General features: G+C 40.3%; 1 protein-coding gene across 1 annotated transcript in view; it reads right to left on the reverse strand.

Moving 5' to 3' along the window:
* Window positions 1-21,769, reverse strand: part of ANKFY1 (ankyrin repeat and FYVE domain containing 1) — a 67,922-nt gene that overhangs the window by 44,189 nt on the left and 1,964 nt on the right. The window contains exons 2-3 of the mRNA XM_065898047.1: window positions 11,371-11,563; window positions 7,047-7,165 (exon numbers count right to left, since the gene is read on the reverse strand). Coding sequence (XP_065754119.1) covers window positions 7,047-7,165; window positions 11,371-11,563 — 312 coding nt within the window. The remainder of the gene's footprint in view (window positions 1-7,046; window positions 7,166-11,370; window positions 11,564-21,769) is intronic.

Here is a 21,769-nt window from a genome sequence, read left to right on the forward strand (position 1 = left end):
TTTGCCACACCGCAGGACTTGCAGGATCTTAGTTCCCCAACCAGGGATTGAACCCGGGCCCCAGCAGTGAAAGCACCGAGTCCTAACCACTGGACCACCAGGGAATTCCCATAGACTGCATCTTTTATCAGTATAAACATCCTCTTTAGTCAGTTTAAGGATGTACCCTTAAATATAACTTCTTGGAAATAAAAATAAACCCCATATCGTACTTCTAAATAATCCCAGTGTCAAAAAGGAATAAAAGTATAGAGGGTCTAGTTCTGTTATGGCAGTGTGACAACCCATGCTATTGTAACTGATTATAGCTAAAAACTGTAGACAGCGTACCAAAAACAGCTACCAGAGGATTCTGAAAGTAAACAAAAGCATCTGAATTGTAGGGGGAGGCAAACCTTGAAGAAGCAATTGCACTGGACAAGCTTCTCCATTGTTTTTTTTTCCCTTTATGGCTTTGTCCTGAGGGTAGACCTGTCTAGGAGGAACACTGCCGTAGTGACCACGAGGATGCCTAAAATTCCAATAAAAACTCCACCTTTCTGGTCAGATGAACCAGGAAAAGGAGCTCCCAGGGCACTGAAGGGTCAGGGGAGAGTCCCAGAGTGAAGAGAACCAGAGAAGGGGATCTCCTAATTCTGTGTACAAGCCACACAGGCCTCAGGCTCACCTCTAAGCCACTGATGCACGGAACAGTCCTAGCCCAGCTTTAAGAACTGAAGTGATATTTGAACCACCACCCACAGAAGGTGAAACAGAAGCTGCAGTTTGCACCTAAGGAGCCTTAGCATTTTCCAGAGGATGACACAGGACCAAAGTCTACACAACATAATGGCAATGTCCAGGATACAATTCAAAATCATTTGATAAAGAAAAACATTTGGAAAATATGACCGTTTTTCAAGGGAAAAGATAACCAACAGATGGTAACATCAAGATGACCCAGATACTGAACTTATGAAAGACTTGAAGACATCTAGTATAACTATGCTCCAGAAGGTAAAGGGAAACACACTTGAAATTAAAAGAAAAATTTTCAGCATATAAACTATAAGAAATAGAAATTATAGAAATGAAAAATATGTATAATAAAAACATACTCAGTGGGCTCAAGAGCAGAATGAAAACAGCAGTGCAAAAAGTCAGTAAACTTGAAGATAGATCAGTAGAATTTATCCTATCTGAAGAACAGAAAAAAAAAAGGTTGGGAGAAAAGAAAAAGAGCCTCAAAGAGACCTGTTGGATAGTAACAAAGGGTCTAGTATATGTGTCACTGGAGTCTCAGAAAGAAAGAGATCAAGGAAGAAAAATAATGAAGAAATGATGGTCCTTTCCTAATTTGGTGACAGACCTAAATTTTTAGATTCAAGATCAGAGTACCCTAAACAAGAAGAAAATCATATCTAGATATATCATCAGCAAACTACTGCAAACTAAACATAACGAACAAGTCTTTACCACTTCACATCCGGTAGAACAGCCTCTATCAAAACAAAACAAAACACAGTAAACCACAAGTATCGGTGAGGATGTGGAGAAACTGGAACCCTTGTGCACTGTTGGGGGAAATGTAAAATGGTGCAGACCGTATAGAAAACTGTTCCTCGAAAATTTAAAATAAAACTACTATATGATCCAGCAATTCCACTTCTGGGTAGGTACCCAAGAGAACTGAAAGCAGGCTCCTGAAGAGAGATTTGTACACCAATATTCACTGCAACATTATTTACACTAGCCAATAGATGGAAGCATATATTCCTCATCTATAAGAGGGAATAAACAATAGTACTTACCTCAAAGTGTTATTCTAAAGATAAATGAGTTAATACCTGTAAACTACCACCACATGTTAATTGCTATACAAAAACTTCCTATGATTATTATTAAAACAGACTATTTTAAACCAACACACAGACAAATTTAGCATAAACAGAGATTAGAGAGAAAAACACAAAAGCCATGTTAGGGTTGAGTAAGGGGACATAACACAGATTATCTGAAGCTCTAAGAGAATCTCTGGGAGGGGGTCTCAGCTGTTAGCAGGAGGCCACAAGGCTGTTTGAGTGTCCTCATGACACAGCAGCTAACTTCTTCCAAAGTGAGCAATCCAAAGGACAGAGCAAGGAAGAAGTCACAATGCCTTCAAAGAACGTATCTCTGCAGTAGCACGTTATCAATTACAAGCTCAGTCAGCCTATACTTAAGAGGAATGGAATCAGGATCCTCCTTTGAAGGGAGGAATAACAAATAATTTATCGACATATTTTAAACCACCATAGATATCTTCAAAATACTGAAACTGAACAACCTAGGACTAGTAGTTCACATGGTATCTAACAGATGCCATTGTCCCTGTGAGATTGCTGGAGCACCTCAGTGTGCCTGAGCACAGAGTCTGGGACCCTATGCTCCTTCCACTGCACAGTGCAACCTCCCAGGTCTGTGCTTTGCTGCGTAGTTTTCCTAACTGGACTGAAAAGGAGGGAAGGAGGATGCTTTCTGCTTTTGGAATGGCTTGACAAGACGCAGGACACATTCCAGGAAAGCTGAATGACTCACCATAAACTCTCATGCCAGGGAACCATAAGATCTTTGCTGAAGGAAGCATGCAAGAAATTCTAGCTTCAAAACAGCCATTCTACAGCATTGGAACTGCTCAGTGTCAGCTGCTATTACTGAAGTGCTATAGAGAGGCTATAAACAAACCACTTAGCCTGAAGCAAACTGCTTTACTTCATAAAGAAGTTAAATATCGTGCATCAAGATTTGTTGTACTGTGTTGAGCTAACAGTTATATTCTTTCTCTTCCCAGCTGATCAGTCAGTATCTTTATAAACATCTTTATACATAAAATAACCAATAAATAAAAAGCAAATTTATACTTTTGACCTTTATATTTTGAGACAATTTCAGACTTAACAAAACAGTTGTAGAGTTCCCGTATACCCTCTACCCATCTTCCCCTAATATTAGCATCTTACATAACCATAGCACAATTATTAAAACCAGGTGACTAGGACCGATACAATACTATTAACTAATTACAAACTTTGCCAATTATCCCAGTAATGTCCTTTTTATGGGCCAGAATCCAATTGAGGTACCACACTGCATTTCATTATCATGTCTCCTTAGTCTCCTCCAATCTCTAACAGTTCCTTAATCTTATCTTGTCTTTCATGACCTTAACATATTTGAGTAATACTGGTCAGTTATTCTGTGGGACGTTCCTCAATTTGGGTTAGTTTGATGCTTTCCCATAATTAGATTGAGGTCATGCATTTATGGCAAGAATCCTACAGAAGTGATTGTGCCTTTGTCACTGCATCATATCAAGCACAAAATATTTTACTTTTTTTTTTTTTTTGCGGTACGCGGGCCTCTCACTGCTGTGGCCTCTCCCGTTGCGGAGCACAGGCTCCGTACGCACAGGCTCAGCGGCCACGGCTCACGGGCCCAGCCGCTCCGCGGCACGCGGGATCCTCCCGGACCGGGGCACGAACCCGTGTCCCCTGCATCGGCAGGCGGACTCTCAACCACTGCGCCACCAGGGAAGCCCAATATTTTACTTTTTTGAACAAGGTATGATTTAAGAAAACTTTCATGTACCCAAATACATTTTAAACACTTGGTATATAATGCCTACTGTATCTTCATCAACATGTGCTAAAATTCTTATAACAATTAATAGAATTAAAGTTGTGCTTATTTTGAATTTAAAGAAATGTCAGTTACACAAGAACCTCCAAAGAAAATGTGAGACTTAGGATGTCACTCTCTAAGAATGTAAGTTCCATACAAATACGAATTTAATTTTGTTCACTGCTATAAACCTAGTACCTTGAAAAGTGCCTGCCACTCAACATTTGTGATATTAATGGACTAATTCTGAAGAAACAAAATACCAATAAATTCATAAAATGATTTTATTAAGTTCATGAGTGTGGAAAAGGTTCAACCATTTAAAACACAGCTTTTACGCTATTTATACACTTGTTTACAAGAGCCTATTTCCAATCTCCCTCAGGCGCGAGGCAGCCGTGGGCAGTAGTGCTTCCAGGTATCGTATAACACACAGGCTTCTCAGGCAGTTTTCAGTTGCTGCAAGCCCAGATTTAGGTAATCACACCCATACCCACCCAGGCAACTCAGCAGGACTTTGCACAAGACACACAAACATGAACAGGTGCACAAATGCAACCACCTCCTTGGAACCCTTCAAAGATATGCTTCAAAGATAAACTTTATAAAGAAAAGTAAAGATGGGCTTCCCTGGTGGCGCAGTGGTTAAGAATCCGCCTGCCAATGCAGGGAACACGGGTTTGAGCCCTGGTCCGGCAAGATCCCACATGCCACAGAGCAACTAAGCCCATGCACTACAACTACTGAGCCTGTGCTCCAGAGCCCGAGAGCCACAACTCCTGAAGCCCGGGCACCTAGAGCCCGGGCGCCTAGAGCCTGTGCTCTGCAGCAAGAGAAGCCACCACAACGAGAAGCCCGCGCACCACAACGAAGAGTAGCCCCCGCTCACCTCAACTAGAGAAAGCCCACGCGCAGCAAGGAAGACCCAACGCAGCCAAAAGTAAATAAATAAAATTTAAAAACGCTTAAAAAAAAAAAAGAAAAGATACCATAAGCTCCACTACAGCTATCTTAGTAGATGCCTGATTTACCAAAGCCACCAGAAACATTGACTCTGCAGCCGCTCACTCCTGAAAGCAAACCTTGTAGCCCGGATCAAACCATGCTGATTATTTACAGCAGGAGGCATGGTCAGGGACATTTAAAGGCATTAACATTATACCTTCCTAAACTCTAGAAAATCTCCTGCTTCTCAGTGATCCAATCTTGTGGTCAGATAGTCACAGATAGTGTTAAAGCAGCTCTTAAATGTTCTAATGTACTAAAAAAGTAAAAGTAAAATTTTAAGTGCAATGTTTAAGCTTTTCATACATTAATGCAATTTTCTGTGTTCTTACGTAATTTTGTTTGTTCTGGGGAGCAGTCATATTTTATTTTTCCCACTCATTCATTTTGGTTGTATGCAATATTTCACAGTTACATTTACCATGATAAACATTTACACTGTCTGAATTACCTATCACAGAATCCATCTGACAGAAGTCAAATGATGAGGTAAAAAAAAAAAAAAAGTATGACTATTTTATAGCTCAGCTGTCTAACTGCTTTCTAAACCCTTCATACCCATTTATAATGTGACTGGCAATGTGCAAGAATACCAATTTCATGAGCCTCACAACTACTGGGATCATCAATTTTTTTTTTTTTTTTGTGGTACGCGGGCCTCTCACTGTTGTGGCCTTTCCCATTGCGGGGCACAGGCTCCGGACGCGCAGGCCCAGCGGCCATGGCTCATGGGCCCAGCCACTCCACGGCATGTGGGATCTTCCCAGACCGGGGCACGAACCTGTGTCCCCTGCATTGGCAGGCGGGCTCTCAACCACTGCACCCCCAGGGAAGCCCGGGATCATCAATTTTTGATACTGTAGGTATCAAAAGGTGGTAATTTATTCTAAACTTTTTTCTAACAAAGTTGAATATTTTCAGTATTTTATTATCTCTACTAGTCTCTGAAAACTACCTGTTCATGTAATCAAGATCCTATCATGCACTGTGAAGAACACCTCATGATCCAATGGGTTTTAAAAGTTACCCATAATTGTGTTATATGGGGTCAAAGATATAAGGCTTCAAAAGATTTTACTTTTAAAAAAGAAAAACTGTTCAGATTTCAATCATGTGGACTGGTGTCCTTCCAGTAAAGACCGTTTCCCAAGTAGATGTTTTAGTTATAGGCATGAATGCATATGCTCATGTATATGCATGTATGAATATTTGTGTGTTTACAGCTATGAATTACGGACCTCAGGTTAAATCCTAAAAATGATCATGAGACAGAGTTCACTCACAGTGGAGAAGCATCAGACAATTTACCCCCTAAATTCTTGAGATAAATGCTTATTTAACCTGTGCAACACTGCTTAGGTGTTAGCCACCTCTGACACGTTCCTTATCAGCCCAAGTTAGTCTCTTCTGTACCTTAGACATAAAGCCATTATACTACTGTATATACAGCCCTGGCCTTAAATGATTTGTTATCAGCCCATTTCCTCCAACAGAGTATGAGCTCTGTATGGCAAGGATGGTGTTATAGTCATCTCAGTGTTCCTAACACTACACATGGAAAACAGTACCTTCTGAATTGGCAAACCTTTTGAACAAAGACAAATCAGACTTTCCACACAGTCCATCACTTCTGCAAGTAACTCATATCTTAATGCCTGGGTATGTTCCTTACCACATTATAATTCTCTTGATTATTAATATCAGAATTAAATTCAAAATTTGCTCTTTTTATTTTTTTTAAGCAGCTGTTAGGCAAGTACTAAGTGAAAATGCAATTTTGAAATCAACTTTTGAAAACGATGTTTTTAAGTTTACTTAACCACCATATTTACCCAAATTCTATACAACATACTGTGGCATAAGACAATTAAATAATAACATTAAACAGCTCAATGCACTTATTCAAATCCTAAAGACTGATGGTCATCCTTTGATGTTAAAGAAAGAATATTCTTATTCTTTGGAATAAATGTTACTTCTGAATTCAGTTCTTATAGACCAGGAAAAGTACCTTTGGCAGCTATGATTAAATTTTAAGCAACTGAACGGCAGCAGGACTTTTTCTTAGAGTGGAAGAAAAATTTTTCTCTACACATGCTCCCATATTTATAACATACTACTATATGAAGAGTTTCTGGATAAATATTCGTATTTTATAAATTCTAAGAATACTGTGAATCCTCAAATATTTATGATTTATTAGCCAGACATTAAACAGAAGTGTCCACAAAGTACAACCTACTGGTTCACTAATTATTTAACTAGTTTATGGCCACCATCAATTTATAAGAAAAGTATTCTACGTTCATTAAACCACAAATATTTCAAAATTACACACCATAACCTTCTGCCAAGTGCTCTTGTGCTGGGAGTTTTGAGTCCCCAGCCCGTCAGAGGCTCACCTGACAGGTCCAGCTCCTCGGTGGAAGACAAACTGGCCAGACTCCAGCTGTCACTGCGGGCCGCCAGGACAAACTTGTGAGCATTGATGTGCCTGCCCCCAACCTTTATCTTCAGATCACTGATGAAGAAAAATACCCACAGATATAAAATGTCATTATAACTAGGTATAGCTAGAATTCACAGCTGATAAATACATGAGTATTGACCGATCAACATGCGTCTGCAAAAGAAAAAAAAATCACAGCAGAATTATTTCTCTATGCTACCACTGAATTCTGATGGCTCATATTTACAATATGTTGCTAGACACGTTTTCTATTTCTAACTTCTAGCTTTAGTTCACGTGGGATGTTCTGCTTTCAAAGACATTCCCTAATGTCACCCACAAGATGGTGAACCTACAAGTTATCAATACATAGGATTATTAATATTCATATAAAGAGTAGAAGAGGTTTTACGAAGGAAAAAAAATCAAGATTAATCGTGAGGAGAGAGAGATAGAAAGATTAAAGATTGTGATGACAGCTCTGAGACTACAGGGCTGCAGTGCTCCACACTATATTAATGCTCAAGCAAGGTTAAACCAAAAACCATGAACAAATTAGCTTTGACAAAGCAGTCAAGAATATGAAACCCAATATCTACACTCCTGTTCTCACCAGAAACATTCAGACCTATTATTGGCCATTTTTTACTCAACCATTTATAAAGAAATGGGATGAGAGATATCTTTTTTTCAAACATGTTTCCATATGTATGACTTACCACTACATGAAAAGAGCTTTCCAAATATTTATTTTTAACTTTGAAATGTCAAATGTCAAGGTGGGAAAGCATCTGGGCAGTTAACAAAAACCCAAGGGTGACCTACTGGGCTGACACAAGCATGTGCCAGATGGCAGCGCTGGCAGCAATCCACAGGCACGAATCAGCATCACCCTGCTTGTATCTGCATGTCTTTTTATTTTTATATTCCCGTTGAAAATAATTTGTTAGGCTGGAAAGGTTTCAGAAACTAAATTCAGAGAGAGGGAGAGAGAGAGAGGGAGAGAGGGAGAGAGGAATGGGGGTGAGAGAGAGAGAAAGAAAGAAAGGAAGGAAAGAAAGAAAAGAAGGAAGGAAGAGAGAGAAAGGGAGGGAGGGAGGGAGGAGAGAGAGAAAGAGAGAAAGAAAGAAAAAACTATTACATGAATTGACTCATCCACTTAAAAGGAGATGCAAACAGAATACTGCTTCTGTATAACGCTTGATGCAAACACATTTTACCCCACAAAAGCACTGTCTAGAACATACTTTATAATTATGTAAGCATATCAATTCTACTTCTATTAAAGAACTAACCAAGTTGCAACTAATTATGTTAGAGCAAAAGAGTAATAGGGTACTTATTATTTCAAACTATTAGAAAATACTGTTAACACAAAACACTATCAATAAAGAAGAAATACAACTGATATTCTATTTTAAATGGAAGATAAAACTGTCTCATATCATATCCTATGATAAGGTTTAAAAATTATAATGAAAACAAAGCACAAATAATTTTTACATCTAAATTTATTTGTAAAGTATTAAATTCTAATAATGTAAATGAACAGTCACTGTTTACTGTTTCTGCCACAAACCTGACTTTAGCCACAAAATTATAAAAATGAATGTTTCTATAAAATTCCTACTATTATTCATGAATGTCAAGTCAAAACTTTTCTTCTGTAGTCTTAACATCTCAAAAGGAAATAAATATAAGGATTTCACTAATCTCTAATAATAATAATTTAAAAAAATATGATTCAAAATGTAAAATTGGACAGGTCAAGGCTATGAGGACTCTATGCAGAAACAATTAGGAGGCTAGCAATTTTTAAAAAATTTCATCCTAGTCAACTAAAGGCATTTCCTTTTAAAATATGGATGCTAGGATGTAACAACTGGAGAGGAAACATAAATAAAGAGCTTCTTGCTAGAGTGTCTCAATCAAACACTTTAATAGAAAAAATTATAAGCTTGTTTGCTAAAAGAATGGTAGTAAATAACTACATATAACCATCATTTTTAACTGTCTTATGGGACCAAAGCCTCCTCCTGAACTTAAGAATAAAAGAAATGCACCAATTTCTTCCACATTGCTCAATTTAAAAATTTTAACACTGACTCTTCAGTTATTCCAATTACTGAAATACACATAAAAACACTATTTAAATTCAACAAAATGCATGTTCATGGGACAAAGTATTTTTCCCCCCCTATCTTGGTAAAAGAGGATCTGCTTCAGAAATTGATATTCCAGTTTCATTTATCCCATCTCAAAAGGTAAGTCCTCTTTGAAGTCTCCATTCCTCATCTGATTATCAATTGTAGATAACAAAGGTATTCAGCCTTCTTTTGATAAAGGACAGGTTTTAGAAGAGGAAGGGAGACCCACCAGAGCCATGGGATCATACCATAGCCGACCAGGTAAAAAGTGGCCAGAAGAGGAAACTGCCCAGTCTCATTCCCAGTCTCCTAGAAGGACTACAGTATAAGAATGCAATCAGGGACTTCCCCTGGCGGTGCAGTGGTTAAGAATCCGCCTGGCAATGCAGGGGACACAGGTTCAAGCCCTGGTCTGGGAAGATCCCACATGCCGTGGAGCAACTAAGCCTGTGCGCCACAACTACTGAGCCTGCGCTCTAGAGTCCACGAGCCACAACTACTGAGCCTGCGCACCTAGAGCCCGTGCTCCACAAGAGAAGCCACTGCAAGGAGAAGCCCACGCACCCCAATGAAGAGCAGCCCCCTCTCGCAGTCTGCAACTAGAGAAAGCCTGCGCACAGCAACAAAGACCCAGTGCAGCCAAAAATTAATTAAATAAAATTAATTAATTAAAGTTTTTTTAAAAAGGAATGCAATCAACTGTTATGTATTACAGAAAGTAAATTATGGGAATTCTAACGGGTAAGAGCCTTGGACAGTGGGAGAGCTGTGTCTGTAATAGAAATGCCAGGCTTCCTGGGGCCAATGGAAACAAAGTTTTCACTTGTCCATGGGAAAAAGAGGAGGGCAAAAAGAAAAAAGACAATGAACTATATTTTACAAGTAGATACATCCATTAGATTTAAAGAAAGCCCTGTCCTTTACTCAGAGTATGTACTTCCTATTTTTTTGGTATTAAATTTTTTTCTTTTCTTTTAGAAATGATTAAGATGGTAGATGGCAATCCTGGATTTTGATCTATTTTAAATGTCATAATTTCAAAATTTTACTTAATCATCTAATCCAATCATCCTTCTCCCTAGTAGGCAAATCCTTCCTTCCACACACATTCATGTCCATGTTTCTTTTCCACATCCACATCCCAGCTCAGTCCTTCATCACTTCCGGTCTGGACTATTTACGACAACATCATGGCTGCTCTTGTCTTTTTATAATTTCATCTATACTATGTTACCAGACTAATCTGCCTAAAACACCACTTTGATTATGATAGTCCTATAACTCAAAAACACTGTTCCACACTTCCTAGAGGATCAAGTCCAAATTCCTCACCTTGGCATCCCCAATCCACCCTACCTTACCCACCTCTCCCAGTGCTCCCCTATATGGACATGTACCCTAGAATGGGCCCCTCACTGTCCTCTAAATCCTCCACATGTTCCCATGTTTGAGCCTATTCTCAGCCACTCCCTCTACTAGTAATATCACTGTCTTTATCTATTAAATCCTACTCAGCCTTTAACCTTTACCTCAAAACTCATTTAATAACAATACTGTTTTAATAACAATTAAAAATTGAGCACTTACTATGTGCTAGACTGTTGTTCTAAGTGCTTAAAGAGTATTTTATTAATTTAATCCTCACAACAACCCTAAGGTAAACAGTCGTATTATTATCCCCATTTTACAGATTAGGAGGCTGAGGCATGTCATATAGCTCCAGGTCACATAGCCAGTAAGTGGCCAGCTGAGCTTCTAACACAGGCTGTGTGGCTCCAAGTCCACCCTCAACCATCATGCTACACTACCCACTAGTTCCAAGATGCCCATTTTGACCAGCTCAAGAGAAAGTGACCTCTCCCCTCTGAATCCCTGGACCTGTAAGCTAATTCCTATCTATACCAGCGATGCTATCACCATCACTCCTATACTCTGTACTGAATATAAGCAGCAAACAAAAGAGACAAAATCTTGCCTCAAGGGGCCTACATTCCAGAGACTAAAGGCTGGTCAACTAGTAGAGGGAAATAAACTTGGGAAGAAAGTCAATAAGAGGAGAAGCGGCAATGTAGCCTGTGAATAAAGCAAAAGGGCTTGCTTCCCCAAACTGGCCCAGTGCCAGGAGCTCACCTATACTGCTCCTGCTCGTACAGGTCGGCCACAATCGTCAGCAGGCGGCTGATGAAGGACTCTTTGCTGCTTTCCTTGTTTGCTTGCGCAGCCAAAAGGGTGCATCTCTTCTCTGTCTCTGCCAATTTCTTCTGCAGCTTGACATACTCCTGTCGGAGAAGCATCAAGTGCTTCTCCAACTTGGCCACCTCCTCTGCAAAGGAGATAAAAAATCAAGTTTACCACAGCAGGTGTAAAAGCAGACAGCATCCACTCATCCCTCATCCTGCAGCCAGGATGGCTACCAAAATGACTACAGCTGACCCTTGAACACGGGGTTGAACTGCGTGGGTCTACTTACACACAGATATGTTTCATTAGTAAATATATACAGTACTACACCATCCGCAGTTGGCTGAATCTGAAGATATGGAGGAATCAAGGTCACGGAGGGCTACAAATTACACGAAGATTTATTTTCCACCGAGCCGGAACGTAGGTGTTCCTAGCCCCTGGAGTTGTTCAAGGGTCAACTGTAGTCACATGACATTCCTACTCTTTCTTATTGATACTCCCACAAGACCAAGAATGGTTTTGTTTGAGGGTGCCATCACAGTCCAGGGATGTTTTCCCAGTTTCCCTGAAGATCAATATTTAACATATGGAGTCTCAGGAATGATTATAAAAATTATTTGGGAGGCTTTTTCAAACCACTAGCAGTAATAAGTAACTTCTACATATCACATGCTGTTCTACAAGCTTTCCGTGAACTCTCATGCAAGATTCATGACAACCCCATGGGGTAGGTACTATTACTAGCCACACTTTTCAGATGAGGACACTGGACCACAGATTAAGAATTTGCCCAAGGTCACGAAGCTGGTGAGAGGTGGGGCTGGGATATGAGCCCAGGCATTCTCATTCCGGGGCCTGTGATCTATTAACCACTACCCCACACTACCTGACACCTGCCCTCCCTCAGGAAGCCTCAGGGCAGTCAATAACGGTTCAGATGGAAGCAAGTAATATTCCACAGGTGTGCTGGGGCAGATTTAAAAGGTTGAGAACCATTGTATTTTTTTTTAATTAATTTATTTTTGCTGTGTTGAGTCTTCGTTTCTGTGCCAGGGCTTTCTCTAGTTGTGGCAAGTGGGGGCCACTCTTCATTGCGGTGCGCGGGCCTCTATCGCGGCCTCTCTTGTTGCAGAGCACAGGCTCCAGAAGCGCAGGCTCAGTAGTCGTGGCTCATGGGCCTAGTTGCTCCGTGGCATGTGGGATCCTCCCAGACCAGGGCTCGAACCCGTGTCCCCTGCATTAGCAGGCAGATTCTCAACCACTGCGCCACCAAGGAAGCCCGAGAACCACTGTATTTGATTCATTAAATTCAACAAACATTTACCAAGTAGCTACGAGGTGCCAGACACTACAGTGGTAAGCAAAATCGACATTTCTTTCCTCAGAGCTTTTAGTAACCGGGGAAAGTAAATTTTTATAATTAAAATAACAATTGCAACAACCAAATGCAAAACTACAACTCTAATGAGTACTAGAAGAAAAGAACAGAGCTATGAGAACCTATAATAAAGAAATTTAACTTCGGACATCAGGGAAGACTCCCCTGAGGATGCAAGCAGTCAAGAGACTTCTCTCTTCCTTTCCCTGGAACTTTGGTGGGGATTCGTGCAACCATGCATAAATCATCGTATCTAGGGAACCACAGTGCTGCTATGGTCATTCTCTGGGCTTCGGTCCATCCACCCTCTACTCCCCACCACAGATATTCCAAATCTCGACACCGCCCTCAAGCCCATCTCCCACCCAATCTGCCTCATTCTTGGCCAATGTCTTGAGAAAACTGAGCTATTGCCACCGACCCCCACCGTGCCAGCAACTACTCCCATCTACCCCATGCTTTCTCAGTGAAACCATCTCCCTCCTATCCAAGCTTAATCCCTCCACCTCTGCTCCAAACCCATCACTCTCCTCTGGTCCTCTGCTTGATCAACCCCCCCTCCTCCAGCAACTTCAATCTCTTTCAGCACATAAAGCTGTCCAGGTCTATACCTAGTAAAAACAACTCTCCTTCCACACATCCGACCCACCTCTGCCCTTCCAGCTCTATCTACCACACACATTTCCTCACCCACTATTCCCCTGCCACTCCCTCCTTCTGTCCCCACCACTCCCTTGAAACTCCTCTCACTGATGACCTTCTAATTGCCAAACCCAATAGACACTTGCCAGTGGGTCTCCTCCCACACCTCTGTAACATGACTCAGGACACTACTGTCCATCCCTCTTTTCTTCTCTTCTTTCAGCAACCACAATGCCACCTTCTCTCCAGTTCTGGTGCTCTGTCTCTTTCACATGCTTCTCTGCATCCCTCCGAACACTTGACCACTGACACTCCCCAGGGGGTCTATCCTTGGCCCTCTTCTCCACCGTGTGATCTCCTAAGGCAGCAGATCTTTGGTCTGTCGTTGATGCCAAAATCTAGCGCCAGTGATCCGTAGATCCATCTCTCTAGTGCAGATCTCTCTTCTTAGCTGCAACTATCCATCTGCCCGACAGACATTTCTCCCTAGCGGCCCACAGGCACGTCAAATTCTCTATCCCCAAAACAAAGCTTCGAGCAAATTTGCTCTTCCTTTGTATGGCCCCTATATTAATAAATGACACCAGCATCTATCCTAGTTACCTGAAGAAGAAATGTGGGAGGAATCCTGGATGTCTCCTGTTCACTCACATGACTCTAACCCTACCCCAACTCAAAAACTGACCTTCCCACTTAAAAAACAAAGGAATGGTTAAATAAAGTGACAAGAGTTTGAAGTTATTATGCAACTATTAATGTTTTCAAAGAAATATGTGATACTAAACATGCATTTTCAAATTATAAATATTATTAACAGAAAAAAGGAGGCTGAGAAACATATTTTATAAGTCTAATTTTATTAAAAACATTCACATATATGAGGAATAAAAAGACAAATGCCACAAAATATCAGATTTTTCTCTTCTTTGCACTTTCCTGCACATTTCAGGTATTCTACAACAAATGTGTTCTCTTTTCATAATTATAAAAAAACATTTAAAGAGAAATGTGTTTAAATACTTAAATACTAATAGCCTATCTTCTGCATACATACAGTAGGGAATTTTTCCCCTTCATCTAGAGAATCCACATTAAATAAATGCCTGGAGTCAAAAACCTGGCTATCTCAGGTATAAATCAGTATTCTTAGGAAAATAAAGAAGGCACTTGCAAGATGAAAATTTGCTTACAACTGCTAAAATGATCGCTGTGCTCATGAGTTACGTATCAGATGAGAATTCCTAAAATTAATTTTTTTCAAAATACTGCAATTATTTGGCCTACTAACCGTTAAACCAAATATTGTTTTAAAAAACACTGGCTAAAGGAAAACAGTACTTACAATGATCCTATTGCAATATTTTTTCAAATCTTAGCATTAAAACCCCTTCAGTAGGACTCAGGTCTACACTTCTATTCTGGTGTGACCAATCACTGGTTTTAAAGAGTTCTTCATAGTTACTCGGACTAAAGAGCCATGAAATTGCAATTATTTACCTAAAACTGGGACACATTTAACACAAAGCAATAAATTCATGTGACTGTACAAAATTTATACTTTTTTTCTTCCTGTAGAGAAAGAAATGGAGTTGATGGGTCTCTTTAAAGAAAAACTGGCACTCATTTTCTACATGTGGTAACAGAAAATGTAAAAGGACATATGAATTAGGAGTAGCTTCAAATTATGTCCAAAACCTGCTAACACTCGTAGCAAAATCAATCTATGGTGTCACGATAACGGTTATCTTTGGAGGAATGGGCGGAGAGTGGTCATTGGGAGGGCACATGAGGGGTGCCCTCTGGGATGCTGGTAACATCCTTTTTTGTTGTTTTTTAACTTAGTAATGGTTACATTCCTGTTTTATTTTGGTAATTCACTGAGCTCTATACTAATGCTTTGCTCTTTGCATGTATCTTATGCTTCAATTAAACAGTTTTTAAAAATTCATATACACCTGTAGTGGATTCTGGAGTGCAAGCAATGGGGATCTAAATCCTTTTAATAACTAGCGATGGGGACCAGGGGCAATTCATTTCTCTGAGCTTTAGTTTCTTTATATGTAAGATGGGGGGCGGGCAGGAATCTACTACTCAGTGCTGTAGTAAAAATTCAATGAAACTACTGTAATTTGCACATGCACTCAAAACTGTCAGCATTACCTCCACCCTCCTCTTTGCATTTCACAATTACATAATTATTGGATAAATAGTTTAAACTATTATAACTGTTTACACATTTTTTTGAGTCATGAAAAGCAGAATGAGTTTCAAATGTTTTATTGACTTAGGAATTAAGATTGATCAACTAAAATCATGGCAAATCAACAGGACATTATCAGAAGGATGAGGTGATGAACAAAAGTAAAAACAGAAATGGAAACACCGCTAACTACTGAACGAGCTACTTTAAATACTGCATCACCTCGTATAGCAAGTCTGCAGTGACAATTCCCGAACCAAAAAGTAAAGCCTAACATGCTTTAAAAAATCATCACTACTATTCATTTGAAAGAGGTGTAAGTTAGGCTGTACCTTAAAAAAAGCTCTCAAAGAGGCAACTCCTAATCTACCCTAGGAAAAAGTCAGTCAATGTCTATAATTGATCAATCTAGAAATGGCAGTATTATCACTTAGAGGTAAACAGAGAAGAGTGGAAAGTGGTCTGCGGAGTGGGTCTGAGGGGTAGCAAATTTATTTTTTGTTGTAAGTCTTGTAATAGTATTTGAATTTTAAATCTATGTGCACTTACAAAGCAAATATACTATTTTATACAAATTTTAAAGATTATGGAAAACAATTACAAGTATGAGGAAAAATAAATAATTTTCTAATACCCAAGTGTAAGGGTTTTTATATATCACAAAACTTTAGGAAGGGAAGGAGCCTAAAGATCATCTCTTTTGGCTCAATTCCCAGAGAGTGAACCAAGGAGCAGAAAGGGGACAGGCCCACAACCAGCAGCCTACCCACCTCTTGCCTCAGACTGTGTTTGATGACATTACTCCCAAACTGGCTGCGTAAGAATCACTTAGGCAGTTTGAACTAAAGAGAGAGAGCGCGCCCAAATTCAGTAGATCGGGAGCGGGGCCACAGGAAATACATAGTACTTTTAAGACTACCCCAGGTATGGGGATGACTAGCCTGGGGGAAAAAGTTCAGCCCCCAGCGCGTACCTCCCCAAGTCACACAAAGACTGCTCTGGGAATACTACTGTTTAGATAGACCAACTGAACTGCAATTTTTCTGTTCATTCATTGACTTGTTCAAAGGTTTTCATCTCCTAGGAAGACAGCTGTATAACCTAGTCATTCATTAAAAATTTATTAAGCACCTATGCAGTGCCAGTGTCAAAGTAAAGAAAACCATCTTGGCACATGTTTTTTTACAAAGTCACAAGGTAATAGAGAAGATGGGCAATTAAACAAGACAAATCGATAAAACCTGACAGCACTCTGACAGGGGATGCAAACTGCGCATGGAGCAAGACCACCTGGCTAAAGCCAGCGCAAGGAAAGACACTCCAGACAAGTGATGTTTTACTCCAAAAGATTTAAATAAAGCCTCTGCTTGTAGCATACTGGGTCCAGAAAATGTAAGGAAAAGGCTTCAGTGTTTTGTTTTCTTGGTCAGATTTTCCTTTTAAACTAGTATCAGTCAACGGGTTTGTGCAACAGGCATAATACTAGGCTCTAGGAGAAATATAAATAATTAGAAGGCAAGACCTAGTCTTGTCCTCCATAAAAGTCACTGGCACCACTCACCTGCCTCTCCCTAAGTCAACTAAATGGATGGCCAGAGGACACCTTATCTTGCTAGTTCAAACTAGTGGCTACAGTCACATCCCACTTGCCCAAGAGATAGCTTCCAAGTTTTCACAGGGTATAGCCTGTGGCTGTCGACTGCAGATTTTTCTTCCCTGAAGCAAACTGAATCCTTTAACCCTGGTTTCAATCACACCATATTCTAGCCAACCTTTTGCTCAAGAGCTCCAATCCATCAAGACTATAGCATCTGTAAATACTCTGCATTTCCATTTCACTTAAACTATCATTCTGCGAGTATTTATGAAGCACCTGCTATGAACTAAGCATTATAGTAGATCAGCAGTTGCCTCTCTGAGAGTTTTTTAAAAGGGCAGTCTAATTTGCACCTCTTCCAAACAAATAATGTATTGATAGCACCAAAGGAGTACCAAATATAGAATCAAAGTAGTATCTACAGGAACTCACAAACAGGAGGGAAAAGAACAAAGCTAACAGTCACAAAGAATCTGGATACTGATTCATGTGGGGGAATTATGAGGACATTTGCCTTCAAGAGTAGAAAGTTACTAACTCCTTTAACCCTTAAAGAAAAGATCATAAAAGTTCTGTTTCAAACACCTTCTCAAGGAATCCTTGTAAATTTCTTTGGCTATCAGTTATACACACGTAAATCCAAAATCTACAGCAATAACCCTAGTCTCTCTCCAGAATTACTGACACAAATTTCTACCTGCAACCTCGACCCTGACATTGTTGTTTCAGTCAACAGTTCCCTAACAACACAAGACATAAATTACAAGGGTTATATAAATTACAAAGAGAAGAGGCAAGATGAAAGGAGGGCTTTAGGATATAGGGCTCTCATTCATGAAATCAGAGATGCTCCCCGCCTAGCATCTTTTGTAGGAGGAAACCCTGATCCCAGGTGCACCTAACAGTGGTATTGCAACTGCCACACCATTTCACCGTATAATGGAGAGAGCACCCAAGGCTGAGATATTATTCTGTGAGCAATGCGTCTGCTTGCAAATAGCAATACAAATGTGTCCTTGAAGTACCACCAAGCTGTAGAGTTCTTATAGGAAAAAGTATACAATTACCATCCTGAGCAATAATGGAGAGAGAATCTACAGCACAGTACAGTGGTGAGGAGCACAGGCTCTGGAGGTAGACTGACTGGGATCAGATCCCAGGCCCAGCACTTCCTAGTTGTGACACTTCAGGCAAAGGCCTCCTTCTCCTCATATGTTAAGTATGTTGTAAACATTAAACATTCTAATACATACAAAGACCTTAGAAGATTATCTGCCTTGCAGTAAGTGGTCAATAAATGTTAATTATTACAATTCTTAGAAAGGCAACACGATACAGTCCTTAAGAGAGTGTACTCTGGGACTTCCCTGGTGGCGCAGTGGTTGAGAGTCTGCCTGCCGATGCAGGGGACATGGGTTCGTGCCCCAGTCCGTGAAGATCACACATGCCGCGGAGCGGCTGGGCCCGTGAGCCTTGGCCGCTGAGCCTGCGCGTCTGGAGCCTGTGTTCCTCAACGGGAGAGGCCACAGCAGTGAGAGGCCCGCGTACCGCAAAAAAAAAAAAAAAAAAGAATCCGTGCTTCCACTGCAGGGGACATGGGTTCAATCCCTGGTCGGTGAACTAAGATCCCACATGCTGAGCGGCCAAAAAAAAAAAAAAAAGAGTGTACTCTGGAGCCTCAGTTGACTGGCCTGAAACCCTGGCCTGCCCATTACTAGCTGTGTGACCTTGGCAAGTCACTTACTCTTCTCTGTGCTTCGATTTTCACAGGTGGAAAGTGGCAATAATAATGGTGTCTCAGAGTGCTATCGAGGAGTAATTGAGTTAAGATAGATTAAATTATTTAGAACAGTGTCTAGTTTAAAGGTTTACTACCACTTCTTTATCAAGTGACTAGTTTTCAGCTGTGGCTTCTTCTTTCTCTTCCTCCAACTTTCCTTTTGAAAAATAAGCCTAGAAATTTAAATAATAGATAAACCGACAGTTTTGCCGAAAGAGCTATGCTAAGTATCGGTGAAGAATGTCAGCACTTGCATTATAATTCAATCATGTTTCTTTCCAAACAAATACCCATTTGCTCTTCACCAAGCAGTTGGAGGTGAGACATTTTGATGAGCTCTCTATAATTCATCACTCTTGACCTAACCAAAGATGCCTGAGACAAAAAAAATCTACATTCACTATTAATAGCCTAAAGAAGAGACCAACATCAAATGCAATATATATATATATATATATATATATATATATATATATATATATATATTTTTTTTAATCAGCAAGTCATGGGACAGTCAGAAAAGGAAGCCACAATGATCCTTATAAGACTCTTCCTTCTAGGTCAGGAGTCGGCAAACTTTTTCTGTGAGGGGCCAGATAGTAAATAGTTTAGGCTTTGTGGTAGAAAGCAGATCAGTGGTTGCCAGAGGTCAAGGGAATGGGATTGAATGAATGCAAAGGAGTTCAAGGAAATTTTTTAAGATTATAAAAATGTTCTAGATCATGATTTAAGATCTTAAGCCAAAGCCCATGCTCATTCCACTGTACCATGCTACCTATTTTCAGCTCTAATGTCAGGACATCAAACACGTATTTATTATTAATTCACTGATTTAGAAATTAAATGTTGTTTCCATTCCCTACCTTAAATGTGATTTCTACTCCCCTCTGCCTACTCCAATACTAACCCACACTGTATTCATTAAACCTTTTTAGATTAACAAAACCCTGATATTTCCTTTCTCTACACTTCTGTAGTTCGTACTTTCTAGTCCCAATTTTAGCAGTGAATTAGTGTTCTTTTGTATAATCCTTTAATTACCGACTTTCTCCCTACTCTGCTTCAACTATGTCCATTAGATAAAAAAAAAATGATCGTAAAAGCTGTGATAAAGGGCTTCCCTTGTGGCGCAGTGGTTGAGAGTCCGCCTGCCAATGCAGGGGACACGGGTTCGTGCCCCGGTCTGGGATGATCCCACATGCCGCAGAGCGGCTGGGCCCATGAGCCATGGCCACTGAGCCTGCGCGTCCGGAGCCTGTGCTCCACAATGGGAGAGGCCACAACAGTGAGAGGACCGCGTACCGCAAAAAAAAAAAAAAAAAAAAAAGCTGTGATAACATTTCATTTTGAGAACTACAAGAATAATTTTTGTTTCAGACATATATTAGAGTCTTCCACTAACAATATTTCATTAAAGCATGTATCAAAGTCCCAGAAAATACTATCTTCTTTGTTGGCACCAGAAAAGATAAGCTCCTCACAGGTGATGAATTACTACCACTACTACTTTCCTAAACCTGTCACACTAAAGATGTCATTTTTCTTTCACTGGGATTACTGAATATTCACTAACCAAGAGTGCTAACTATGGGAAAATTGTGTAATGGAGAATAAGAAATAAGTGGATACATTTACTGTTCAGAATTCAAGTTCACAAAATACCCTAATGAAAAAAGGAAGGGAAGGAATTCCTGGCAGCCTAGTGGTTAGGATTCCGGGCTTTCACTGCCGTGGCAAAGGTTCAATCCCTGGTCAGGGAACTGAGATCCCGCAAGCTGCACAGCTAGACCAAAAAAAAAAAAAAAAAGAGGAAGTGAAGGGGAAAGAAGACAGCAATACCATCGGGAGGAGATTACAAAGGAACACTAAGATACCCCTGCCAGTCTGTAACCTCCCAGTTCACACAAAGTTTGGATATTACTGAAAACATAATGGTGCTAAGAGACATTTCACATTTTGACTTTTCACACGTTAAAAAGTCTTGCAATTCTGTCATAACTCAAATGCATTGACAACATCCAAAAGCCATTATTTAACAGAAGTTTGCTTTAAAAAAATCCTTTTACCCCAGTTTACAAATAAAACCAAGTACTCAGGACTTCTTAGGAAAGATGACCTTATTTTATTTATGTATATGTGTGTTATATTTGTTTAAAAAATGATTCAGTAGGGCTTCCCTGGTGGCGCAGTGGTTGAGAGTCAGCCTGCCGATGCAGGGGATACGGGTTCGTGCCCCGGTCCGGGAGGATCCCACATGCCACGGAGCGGCTGGGCCCGTGAGCCATGGCCGCTGAGCCCGCACGTCCGGAGCCTGTGCTCCGCAACGGGAGAGGCCGCAACAGTGAGAGGTCCGCGTACCGCAAAAAAAAAAAAAAGATTCAGTAAAACCCTCTTTTATTCAATACTGGCTCAGTTTGAAAAAAATGTTTTGGGGGATATACTGATCTTCACTGAAGCTGAGTGATGCAAAAATCTGAGTTTTTAAAAACTCCCCAGGTGATTCTAATATGCCGGGTTCTCCAGGTTGAGAGCCACTAGCATGAACTACCAGAATGACAGCAGAAAGGAAAGAACGTATGTGAGAGCTTTGTAAGAGTCACAGGATTTGGTGACTGACTACAGACTTAGGGGGAAGTCAGGGATGATTACTAGGTTATGGACTTGAGTTCGGCTGGACGGTAGTGCCACTAAGCATCAATGCAAAAGAGAAAAGTTACTAAACTATAAAGCACAATATGCATGTTATTA

Source organism: Phocoena phocoena, chromosome 19 (assembly GCF_963924675.1).
Source record: "Phocoena phocoena chromosome 19, mPhoPho1.1, whole genome shotgun sequence".
In the NCBI taxonomy this organism is placed as follows: domain Eukaryota; kingdom Metazoa; phylum Chordata; class Mammalia; order Artiodactyla; family Phocoenidae; genus Phocoena; species Phocoena phocoena.